The sequence below is a fragment of the Cetorhinus maximus genome, chromosome 1 (assembly GCF_964194155.1).
Source record: "Cetorhinus maximus chromosome 1, sCetMax3.hap1.1, whole genome shotgun sequence".
Taxonomy (NCBI): domain Eukaryota; kingdom Metazoa; phylum Chordata; class Chondrichthyes; order Lamniformes; family Cetorhinidae; genus Cetorhinus; species Cetorhinus maximus.
The window spans coordinates 140,046,567-140,059,413 of NC_135879.1; the positions used below are offsets into that span (position 1 = coordinate 140,046,567).

At 45.5% G+C, this 12,847-nt stretch overlaps 1 protein-coding gene across 7 annotated transcripts in view; it reads right to left on the minus strand.

Annotated features, from left to right (window-relative positions):
* Positions 1-12,847, minus strand: part of corin (corin, serine peptidase) — a 304,894-nt gene that overhangs the window by 38,540 nt on the left and 253,507 nt on the right. For all 7 annotated transcript variants that reach the window (XM_078547397.1, XM_078547388.1, XM_078547378.1 and 4 more), the window contains exons 14-16: positions 4,186-4,299; positions 2,388-2,498; positions 46-175 (exon numbers count right to left, since the gene is read on the minus strand). In XM_078547397.1, coding sequence (XP_078403523.1) covers positions 46-175; positions 2,388-2,498; positions 4,186-4,299 — 355 coding nt within the window. The remainder of the gene's footprint in view (positions 1-45; positions 176-2,387; positions 2,499-4,185; positions 4,300-12,847) is intronic.

A 12,847-nucleotide genomic window follows, 5' to 3' on the forward strand; every position in this document is an offset into this window, starting at 1 on the left:
GCCCCTTAGTCAAGAATCTACAGTACTACAAGCTACTGACCTTACCCTAAACCAATCTGCTTGCAGGCCAGCTGGCTGAGCTCTTCCTGCCAATCATCAGCACACACGTGATAGTCAGAGGTCGACCTGTGCACAACGAGCTGAGACAAGGAAGCTGCACTGTCTGACAGTGACACTGTAAACAAACCACAAAGACATTCTTTTTGTTATCATAGAATCATACAGTATAGAAGGAGGCCATTCAGACCATAATGCATGTTCTAGCTCTTTGAAAGCACTATCAAATAGACCTGCTTCCCCATTCTTCCCAACAGCTCCGAAAGTTTTTTTTCCCATCAAGTGTTTATCCAATTCCTTTTTGAAAGTTACAGTTGAATCTGCTTCCACCACCCTTTTAGGCAGTGTGTTCCAGATCATAACAACTTACTTTGTAAACATTCATCTCATCTCCCCTCTGATTTTTTAAATTCATTTACAGACCATAAGATGTAGGAGCAGAAATAGACCTACAGGATGTCGGAGTTGTTGGCTGGGCCAGCATTTATTGCCCATCCCTAATTGCCCTTAAGAAGTTGGTGGTGAGCTGCCTTCTTAAACTGCTGCAGTCCATGTGGTCTAGGTACTTCTTTTGCCAATCATCTTAAATCTGTGTCCTATGATCACTGACCCATCTGCTGTAGAAACAGTTTCTCTTTACATATTCTCTCAAAATCCTTCATAATCTTGAACATCACTATTAAATCTCCCTATAATCCTTTCCACCCTGGGAATAATCCCAGTTTCTCGAATCTATTGTACTTAACTGAACATTCATTAACTGCCAATGAAGTTCCCTTGAACTTTGATTAAATTATAAAACCATTTGCTGAATTTTATGCTCCCCTGAGGGTGGATGGGGGCAAGCGGGTGGGGGAGTAAAATTGGTCGTAATGCCATGGATGCCATCCCTGCACCTACCCACCTGATCCCAACCCCAACACCACTGCAATTTTATGCGCAGCAGGGGAGGAGTTGGGTGGCCCACCTGTTCCTGGGCCAATTGGAGCCTTTAAGTGACCAATTAATAGTCGCTTTCTGCCCTGGCAGGCGAAAGCTGAAGTCAAGTTTGCTGGGTCTAGAGAGCTGCCGGTTATTTGAGTGGCTGGAAACTCTCGGAGGTGGGACTACCTTCCTAGAAGGGGCAAAGTCTCACCCTGACTCAATTAGCATCCCTCTGAGGATTAAATGGCAGTGGAGCAACCCACCAGAATGGGCTCCCCACTGACTTTTTTGCCGGGGGAGTGGGGCGGGGGGGATGTTGTGGGAACCCGGAAAAATGCAAAATCCTGCCTCAAAAGTAATATTCCTTTTCTCCTGAAAGTTAGTGTCTTCAGGGGATTTAGCTATCGTGGTATCACAACCAAGCCAAGCTCAAGGTCGATGAACACATTCTGCAGTGGGAGTTTCTGAACACTCATCAGCAGTGTAAGTCTTGGCTGATCTTTCTCCTTCATGGCACAGGACCATTGTGGCCAATAGCAACCACCATTGTCACACAGGCTGAAGTCAGCAAACAAAGCACATGCTGGAGTCTAAACTCAAGACCTTCTCATTCTGTGTGGTCTAGTTTCACATAAGGCAGAGAAGGTAACAACTCAGCCATCAGAACAGATTCCTCCCTTTTTTTTAAAGAGGATAATCCAGTCAGGTGTGCTTCATCATACATAGGTCTAGCTGACAGAATCAGCTTCAAATGCATTGCATTAAAATCTCTATTTCTGCACCTACATTTCCAACCTTCGTGGGCTGGAAATATACAGAGAACAAGAATATTGCTTACTATGTAGATTTAAATGATTCCTAACCGCATGAATGAAATTTCATTCTTGCATTAAATAACGGAGGGTATACAATGTTGAACTAATTCTTTGCAATGTAATAGAATTGTACATTTTAAGAACTATTAAATCCTATTAATTTAACTCAGGTTCTTGGCTGCAATGTGTTGTAGGATGGCTTTTGGAGAAAAGTTTAGTACTTGCATTGGTATGACAGAAATGCTGTTGCAACACTGAGCAGGCTTTTCTACAGCAATGACTATTTTCTTAGCTAGTGAGCTAGTTGGTTGCAAGGGTGGCATTGGCCTACAGTGCAGGCATTGGCCTATTGTCCTGCTGGCTCAGCATGCATTGAGAAAACTCTGGTTTCCCTGAAATTCAGAGTTATACAATTTCAGTAGTAATGGTGCACCAGGTTAACAAACGGCAGTATTAATAATCAAAGGATTGAATAAAGCACTGATTGCAGAGTCACCAGTCCAAAATCCAGCAATAATGAGTACTTGAAGCCTAGCCCATGAGTTAAGGTTCACTGTCCTAATCAACCAGAGATTACTGTGCAACACTCACCACAATTCCATTCATCTGAGCCATCAGGGCAATCTCTCCTCCCATCACACCAAACATGATAGGGGACACAGGCATGGTTAATGCAGACCTTCTCAATATCAGTACAGGATGCTGGAAGGAGGAAAAGACAAGGAATCAGAAACCATTTTATTGGAAGGCATAAAATACTGGGTCCTATTTCTTGGCAGAACAGAACAATTAAAATTTTTGAACAAAATAAGCCAAACTCACAAGAAAATCCATACTAGACTCTATTGTTTCATTCAAAAATTCAAGTATGACTGACCCAGAAAGAAAACAAATAATTCCAAGTGTAAAAGCAGATATTAAATTTAAGAATATCATGAGTTTTGTTTCATCATCTTGGTTCTCTTTTGAATTTTACAAATTTCAGATAATTTTTATTCAAAACACACTTTCTAAGGCACCCACTTAAAAAAGAGCATAAGCATATGTTTAAACATATGTTGTCACACTCTGCTGTAAAGTATTCTGAACATGTCTCAGTTACTGAGCTGGGTGAAAGATCAACAATCAGTCTTGCACTCCAGTCAGTTATTTAAGTGTAGCTGATCCTTTGAAGTAAATGGGTATATTTGTGTACCTCTCGCAGTGTGCAAGTGCTTTACTGTTTTCACCATTAAGAAAATAACTTGAAGTTCTGAAAAATACATTCTAAATCATTTTATTGTATTTGGGTAGATTATTGATCACTATGAAAATATGTCATTAAAATAAATCACAAGATGCACTGCAGGAACTCACCAAGCCTCCTTAGGCAGCACCTTCTAAACCCACAACCAGTGCCCTAGAAGGACAAGGGCAGCAGATAGATGGGAACATCGCCAGCTGGAGGCTCCCCTCCAAGACACTCACCATCCTGACTTGGAAATATATCGCTATTCCTTCACTGTCGCTGGGTCAAAATCCTGGAATTACCTTCCTAACAGCACTGTGGGTGTACCCACACCACATGGACTGCAGCGGTTCAAGAAAGCAGCTCACCACCACCTTCTCAAGGACAATTAGGGTGGGCAATAAATGCTGGCCTCGCCAGCACTGAAATTTGTAAAATTCAAAAGACAATCAAGATGATGAAACAAAACCCATTGTAGTAACAGTGCACCAGGCTAACAAACAGCAGTATTAATAATCAAAGGATTGAATAAAGCACTGATAGCAGAGTCACCAGTCCAAAATCCAGCAATAAGTAGTACTTGAAGCCTAGCCCATGAGTTAAGGTTCCTGTCACCGATGCCCACATCTCATGAATGAATAATAATAAATAGGACATGCCATTCAATGAAAGCTTCAATACTAACAAATGTATATTTTTAAAATGCTAATGATGTAAACGCAGTAAGCAGATGCTACATGTTGAGTAGTGAATTATGAAAGCCCATTCACTCCTGAAAAAGAGCTCAGTCACACTTCTGTTTGTCACTAAAGATTTATGGGCTCACCACACACTTCAAACAGCCCAGTAATTCATAGTTTCCAGAAGGATAGTCTCTACGTTCATGTATCCAAATCCCTGGGGTGATATGGAACATCATGTCTTAAAGGTCATGGTGTTGTTGTGAGGGAAGCACATTCCCATAATGCATGATGCTCAGTGCATTGAGTTACTGCAGAGCTATATTAATATTTACCAGTCTGTATATTTAGCTGCATAGGTTTGGAACAGAAAGAAGATTTCAAAAGCAGAGCATCAATAGACACTTTTAAAAAGGCATGCTCTGAAGCAAAACAATAGAATTTAGCAACAGAAAAATACAAAACACCAGTGATGAATTACAGCAATTCTGTTCATCTGCTTTGTCAGCACAGTCCTGGAAACCATCACAGATCATTGTATGCTTGATACACGTCTTGTCACTGGGGCATTCCCAGAGGCCTCTCTCACTACAACCTGAGAAAAAAGGAAAAAAAGTCAAGAGGTCTAAAGAATTGATTACCAATTTTTGTGGAAAATTAATAAACAGAAGTAACAAATAAATCAGTTTGCTTTATAATGCTTTACAAAGAATGTCTACTGAATAACCCAATTGTTATCCACTCAGAAATGTGTCTTAAGATTTGTTTTCCATGACAAAAGTATTCTGAAGTCAAAATTAGTGCCCCTGGCTAAGAGCTCAATGGTGTGATCTGATGGCAGCACATCTATCAGATCACAGAATCTTCATAACCAACTATTGTTCTCCAACATTTGCTCACTACTCTTCCCCAGTCAGAGAATGACAGCAGAGGTTCCAGTACTAGCTTATCCCAGTACAGAAATATTCAAATTCCCCAACATAACATTATTCAGCTCTACCTAAAGTCAAGGTGTGCAAACAGCCCAACTAACCCAAATCTTAATACAGTCTATAGTTTTGTTTATTGAAACCCAGTGCCATTCTAAACAATAAAAAGAGAATAATGAAAGCATTCAGTAGGTCAGGCAGCATTTGTAGAGAGATAAAAACAAGTTAACTTTTTAGTTCAATGATCTTTCATTCTGTTTCCCTATTTACAGATACTGCTTGACCTGCTGAGGCATTTTCTCTTTTTATTTTGGATTCCCAGCATCTACAGTATTTTGCTGCTGAATTTCCATTCTAAGGAATTCTTCCAGTCATATAAACTGGCTATTCGGAAGATAGTGTATCTTTCTACAATGTTACAACTATGAAGTTTGTAAGATTATTATACTTTAGGACTGTATCTTTTGGTTCATAAGTTTGGGACTGTAGCTTTAAATGTAGGGTAGATGAAGGTGATCATGAGACCTGTGGTGGAATCTGCCTGACAGTAATTCTGGGTGATTTAGTTGTTAGAGATCAAAGGAAGACTCAGGTTGTGTTTTGATTGGGGTGTGCACGTATTTAAACCTAGAGATAACGACAGCAGTTTCTAAGTTTACAATGAGTAAACCCTGAATCTTCCAAAGTTCCAGAAAGTTGCTTTAGATATCAAGTTGTAAACAGTTGTGCTGTAAACTATCCCTTTACCTCTAAGATGAAAGGGAGTTGGGATCAAAGATATTTGATTAGAATTTCTACTTAGATACAAAGCTAATGTATTTCCTGTTGCCATAGGGAAGAGGGTAGAGGGAGCCATTTTTGAGATTAGGTGAAAGGCTTCCCTATAAACCCATGAGCCCGAATTTTTCCCTCGTCGGGCGCGTGCGATCAGCGGGCCCGGGAGCGGTCGGGAAACGGGCCCCCGACCACGAACAGCCCCCAATTGTGATTTCACGCTGGCCATTGTGAAACACACGCTGAAAAGCTCAGCGCTGCTCGGGTGGGGGCGGGAAGAGGACTGGCGACGATGTCACCGTGGGCATGGGTGAATGCTTCGAGAGAGCTCGCTGAAGACAGACAGCTGCCTCAGGGAACTACAAACCTGCAAATAATAAAAGAAAGCACAAAAAGGCTGCAAAAAATGTCCATGCAGCACAATCAAGCATCTGAAAGCAAACCTCATATAATTGCTGTCCCCAGATATTTCTTTTTATTTTCTTTCCTAACAGAGATTTCATCCCGCCCTTGGATAGGGTTTGATGAAAAATGTAAAGGCTGCCTGGCCAATTCAACTATCCGCCAACCGTATGATTGGGCAGGCCATGAAAATTCGCTGACAATTGCACTGTTAATGAATATCACAGACAGATAGAGGGTTTTGCAGTTTTGTTTTGTGTGGTCTGCAGCCATTTGAGAGGTGAGATAGGAGTAGCCAGGCCTGTACCTTAAGTAGAGAAAATGCCATCTCTATCATTCACCATGCAGAATGTAGGGAGGAGTTTACACTCAGATTGAACACTGAGTTCATGAGGATGCAAAGGAGGCTGGAAGATTCAGCTAGCTTGGAGGAAGGGATCCACAGCATTACCCTCACAATGGAAACCAATTCTAGGATTAGAAGTTACTCAGCTGGAAAAGTAAAAAAGGAGTAAGCCATTGGGAGCCCAGAACAATTTCAGACTAGTTCCTGGAGGATGAAGTATCCACTTAAGGGACAGTACAACATATAACTATACGGGAGATTTTCATTCATGCTAAAAACTAAATGGGGGATCTCTTTTCAGTAGTTTAAGGTATTAAGTTGCCTACAAAAAGAAAATGGTGTTTAGTCCACAGTGTTTTAGCCGTTTGTTACAGTAAAAGTTTTAAAATGTCAAATCCTGACCTGTCACTCTTTCAGTTGTTAACTGGAAATTCAAATTTCTCCTTAAAAGCTATCAGTTTCTACAAGGACCAGAACAACAATAGGAAACTGTAGGGTCCTATAGTAGAGCTAGCACTGGTGGTCACATTTCTCATTCAAAATGGGTATTTCTAAAATTTAGTTTAATGCACAGCAACTTTATCAGGTAAAAATGTCAAAGCAATTTCTGTTTACATCATAGACAGCCATAGTGATCAATTGTGGAGCCATGATTGCGTAATGTAGTACTGAAGCCAGTGAATGAATATATTATTTCACAAAATGGAAAATGTTTAGCCTGATGATTAAGAAAAGCATCTTTCTTTATATATAGAGTAAAACATATCTGGTGAACCGTAAAGCCAATTTAAACATTGGGTGGAATCATCCCAGATTTGAACTAAGTGCAGTAGCGGGCAGGAAAAAGGATATTTTACCCCCCTGGTCGCAATGGCAGGTTTTCACACCGTATCATCCCATTCCCACCTAATTCATTATGCATTCTCCACATTCCGAGTTGTTGGTGGGGTGTCCTCTGATTCAGCCACCCACCATCACCTCAGGCCTTCACCCAACCAGGCGCCATATTCAAAGGCCGCTCCTGCAAAGAGCTAGCACTCTTCAAGGGATAGGAAGCTGCTAGGAACTGAAGGCTGCCAAAGGGAGGAAACATGCAGCCCCCAGATTTAATGACGCCTCCCTCGAGCACCTACTGGACGCAGTGGAGGCCCCCCGGTGAAATCCTCTAGCCCCCACTCTGGGCGAAGACCAGCAAGCAATCCTGCACGGAATGTGGTGGCAGCGGTGGTCAGCGCCAACGCCCTGAAAAAGAGAGCAGCCACTCAGTGCCGAAAGAGAATGAACGATCTCCTCCATTCCACCAGAGTAAGTCACTCTTCTCATCACTCTCAACTCACACACTCACAAACCCATCACACGTCCACAGCAATTGCACTCACTGCCAGTTCAAAGGACATCACCATTCACTCTCTCATACACACCTTCATCTGCCCGGCAGATCGTGTCCTCATCCCATCCATGGCACCACTCACCACCCACACATGCCAGGCATCCTTGCTATTTGGCCTGGCAGGTGTCTTGCTTACAGCCTGCTTGATTGGCACTACATCCACCACTGACACATTGGAGCAGCAGTGTGTACCATCTACAAGATGCACTGCAGGAATTCACCAAGGTCCTTCAACAGCACCTTCCAAGCCCACAAGCATTACCATCTAGAAGGACAAGGGCAGCAGATAGATGGGAACACCAGCACCTGGAAGTTCCCCTCCAAGTCACTCACCATCCTGATTTGGAAATATATCGCCATTCCTTCACTGTTGCTAGGTCAAAATCCTGGAACTCCCTTCCTAACAGCACTGTGGGTGTACCTACACCACATGGACTGCAGCAGTTCAAGAAAGCAGCTCACCACCACCTTCTCAAGGGCAACTAGGGATGGATAATAAATGCTGGCCCAGCCAGCGAAGCCCATATCCCATGGATGAATTAAAAAAAACCTCTCTCCATCTGTCTTCATGAAGGACAAGCTGGCACACAACAAAAGGGAGAGGGTTCAGACTGGTGGAGGAATGCCTGAAATCAAGGTCCTCATAGACTTTGAAAATAGAGTCATCAGGCTGGCTGGCGACAATTTGGACCATTCCTGTGCTGATGGTGAGGTAAGCGATGCTCAACTAAATGAAAATCCAGCAGTGCAGCATCCATCAGACAACCATGCTGTTTGTGATGTGCCCTGTTCCATAGTCCCCTGCCATGCACTAATTATTTCTGCTTGCTTTCGTTGGCACATCTTGGAAACAGTCGAGGGGTCCACGACCCAGGGTATCGACTCAAGCCCTGAAAAAACCTCAAAGAATCTGATGACACCCTCATTAAAGACCCATCACAGCGTTTACATACACCCACCACCAACGCACAGACACACACCTTAGTGGGACCTTGCTCTAGAGTAGCCTCGGGGTCACAATCTGCTGAGCACACCTGTCGACGCACTGTCTGATCCACAGCAGGCAGTGGCAGGGACTTCCCATGTTTCTTGTATTTGGAGGGCTGGTGGAGTCCAGAAATCTGCTCAGTCAGAATCAGATGAGGAGCCTCTGGACTCGGTCATGTCACAGTTGCTGGAGCTGCAAAGGCAAGCTCGGGATCATCAGGAAGGGAGGTCCGCTGCACTCCTCAGATTACAAGGCACAATGGAGGGCTCCATCCGCCTTCAGCCTGAGGTGATAGCGCCAGCAGGCCAACACACCGAGGTCAACACTGGTAGGATGGCAGCCGCATGGAGACCTTGGTCCAGGACATCAGTTCTACACTGCTGCTCGGGCTGAACTCCATCACTGATGCCATAGTTGCCTTCCAACATTGTCAACGCGAGAGGGGTGTGGGGCAGCTTGATCTCACTCCAGCTTCCCCTTCTTCTAAAGGAGTCAGCCAAGTACCCTTAGGCACCCATAGGGAGAAGGTGCACACTCCTGGGCCATCCACCCAGGTGAATCCGGGAGTGTGTGGCCCATTTGAATCCCTTCTTCTTGTGACCCCAGCTCCACGGGCTGAGGAGGGTGCCACGACTATACAACAGGAACCCAAAAGCAGGATGGGGACTTCCAGGTCTCAGCCCTCCAGAGGATGCCTGTCAAGGTCATCACAGACAAGGCGTCGCAGTCAGCAGGCTGCCTCCACCTCCGCTGTGGATATTGGGGGAGCACCAAGACAGAGCAGCAGGGTTAAGAAGGTTAAGAAGATGTAGTTGCACAGCGTAGGCACGGGTGTTAGTCACTTGTACATAATGTTTACTATTGTAAATAAACTCCCAAAAATGTCTCCTTGCCTACGGCTCCTTTTTCTGATGAGTAGTGTTTGTGTCACTCGGATGTGAAACCTTGGTTCCTGCATAAGATAAAGGCAGTTGTCTCAGTCCAGGGCCTCTTCCCTGTGCTTTGTGCAACCTTCCCAGCACACTGATGGTGCGCCATCACGGTCACTGGTCACATCGGCCATGCCTGCACCTCAATGGGGCTTATCAATGCTGCCCTGGGCCAGCAATACAGAGTTCCATCATTCTCTCTGTGTGCTCCCATCACCTTTGAGGTATGGCTGCGCCCCCCCATCTCATCAGCATCTGTGCCCAGTGACAGTTTGGTCCTAAAGGGTTCAATTCACAAAGGATGCCATACGATCAGGAGAAGTTAAAGTTTCCCCACTGCACCTCCATGTTATGACACTGTTCACAGAGCGCAAGTGATCTGCCATCAGCCAGACAGGAGTCAAACGTTCACAGATGCAATGTGAGGATGTCAGGACCGTCCTCACTGCATCTTGGCATCATCCCCCATGAATCTAGCAGCAACGTGGGCCGCCCAAGTGCACTTGTCTGGTCTGGCCACTACGATGGCCTCATCGCTGTCATCCTCACCCTCATTCTCATGATGTCCTCCTCATTGGAGGAAATGTGCAGCTCCTCCATCTCCTCCTCAACCAGCTCCCCTCCCCGTTGCAGCACCAGGTTGTAAAGGGCGCAGCAGGCGATGACAATGCATGACACCGTCTGTGTATTAAAGGGCTTCACCAGACCAGTCCACGCACCAGAACCTCATTTTCAACATCCCGATTGTTTACTCCACCAAAGCGCAAGTTGCAGCATGAGCCTCGTTGTATCTTCTCTCTGCTGCAGTCTGAGGCTACTGAACAGACATCGTCAGCCCCATCCTTTGCATGTAGCCTTATCCTCGAGGAGCCATCCCTGCAGCCTCTGTGGATTCTGGTAGACGTCAAGGATCTGAAACCTACTGAGATTGTGGAGTCATGGACATTCCCTGGGAAATGTGCGCAGACCTGCAGGATGTGTTTCTGATGGTCGCACACCAGCTGCACAGTCAGCAAGTGGAAGCCCTTGCGGTCGACATAGTTGACCGCTTGTTGCCATGGAGATCTGAACCCCACATGCGTGTAGTCAATGGCACCCTGCGCCTGTGGAAAACCTGAGATCTGTGCAAATCCCAGCGCTCTTGCTTCCTGGCTTTCCTGATCCTGGGCAAAATGCACAAAGCTATATCCCCTCACGAGGATGGCATCTGTGACCTCATGGATACATTTGTGATGGAGGCTTGTGAGATCCCACAGAGGTCACCCATGGAGCCCTGAAAGGAGCCACTGGCATAAAAGTTGAGCGCTGCGGTCACCTTCACAGCCACTGGCAGTGGATGCCCTCCATGTCCCTGTGGCATCGAATCCTGCGGCAAGTGGTAGATATGACCGACCAGTCCCCTGGACATGTGCAATCTTTGGCGACACTGGTTCTTGGTCATCTGCAGGAATGACAAGTGCCGTCCCTAAACCCTGGGTCTAGCTAAGCGCTGACCAGTGACAGTTCGCTGTGGCTCTTTAGAGTTGTGTGCAAAAGCCCCAGTTGCCCCTTCTTCTTGAGGATGTTGCTCCTCCCTCTGTCCAGCCAGACACCTCCGACGCTCTCTTCTCCTTCGCCTCTGCTCCCTGTAAGCCATGAGGCATACAGCTAGGTCACCAGGCTCCATGCTCCTGATGTACTGCTCCTGCAGGGTGAAAGAGAGAGATGTGTGGGTTAGCTTGGATGTACTAAGAACCTGCATAGGGTTAAGTCTGAAGACCCCTTAACCCATCCCGGAGAGTGCTGGCCACCACTTGGATGGCCAGAGTTTAGTGCGCTGTATGGCTGCCCGAAACCCCACCCACCTCCACCCCACTCCACCTGACCGTTTAGCGGCAGCTTCGGACACTGGACTGCATGCTGTGCTCTCAGATCAGGCGCAGGCATTCTCCTAATCTGCACTGCAAGGCTGCACTGTTAGCTTGAACCATGGGGGAGACTGGTCCAAACCGGAATGATGACATTGCAAGGGGCTGTGACTGCTCCATGGCCAGCTTTAGCAAGGGAATTATACAACATGCCCAGTTGTCCAATTGTCCTGCAGTCCATTAAAATGCTCATTAGTTTGCAGTCTGTGCCCAAGGGGTGAAAAGCTCAGGAGCATTTTGTAGCACTTTCATGCCTCTGTGTTGCTTGAGTGGGCAGATAAGCTAGAGACCTGATTCCACGCATGTCAATGAGGCTGCACCTGAACTATCCCAGCTGCAGAAGAATGGTCACTTTATACATGGTTTCCCTCTCCCCACCACACCCCCCACCCCTGCATGTGCTTGTGCACTACCATCAGACTGGGCTGCCTTGCCCCACACCACCCCAACTTACCTCAGATGCAATGCAGCCCTTGCCCATCCCAACTTGCCTCACACCGGGATGCCTTGCCCCTCCAAGTCGCCCCAACCGCAATGCAGCCAGCTGGGAAAAAGCGACTTGCCTGTGCCCTCGCCTGAATGTGCAGCGCCTCAACCTTGAAGTCGAACGGGAACCCATGCGAGCGCTGCGCGACGTTAATGTGCACTCACCTCCAAGTTCCCCTCAAAGTTCAGCTCACCAGGTGCACACCTCTTAAATGCTGTCGTGAAATACGTTGGTGTTGCCCGGGTGATCCAGCGTGGAGTGATAATTGCGGAGAGCAGAGCTTATAATGATAAGCAGATGTATTAAAATGATGTTCCTGATATCCGGCAGCAGGAAATGCAGCCCGCCATTGACAGGAGGAGCAGACAATTGCAAACTGGTTTACGACAGCGTGAAACCGATTTTTGGCCTTCCTGCCATATTGTCCGCTCTCCCTACCATGATGCCTCACACCAATGGGGCCAGAAAATTCTGGCCATTTTCTCACCTCACACCTGATCTTGAGGAAACTTTCCTTTCATAACTGCACTTTCTGCATTAGAATTTAGCACAAAATGCTTTCAAAGTAACCTATCTATCAATCTGTACTATATGCATGAAACAATGCAACCATGGTATTAGAGATAAGCACACACTGTATGCAGGCCAAAAACCATCAAGTTACACTTTCCCTCTCTAAACCTTTGTCTTTCCACTCCCTCTTCCTTTAATTATGTTCTGAAAACTCACCTCTTTGACCAATCTTTTAATCACCCCCTCCTGATGTTTCATTCTTTGCCTCAGCATTAATTTGTCTGGTTATGTTACTGTGAAGCAGTTTGGGACATTTTAGTATGTTAAAGATGCCATACAAATGTGAGTTGTTGTTGTTTTGTTCAGAAAATGCAACTAACAAACTTAAAAAGTGTCCAAGATGAACAGGTTCTTCTTTGCGTATTTTTAAAACTTTATTTGAAGTCGCTAGATGCAAAAATACTTTTATCCAAGGTTA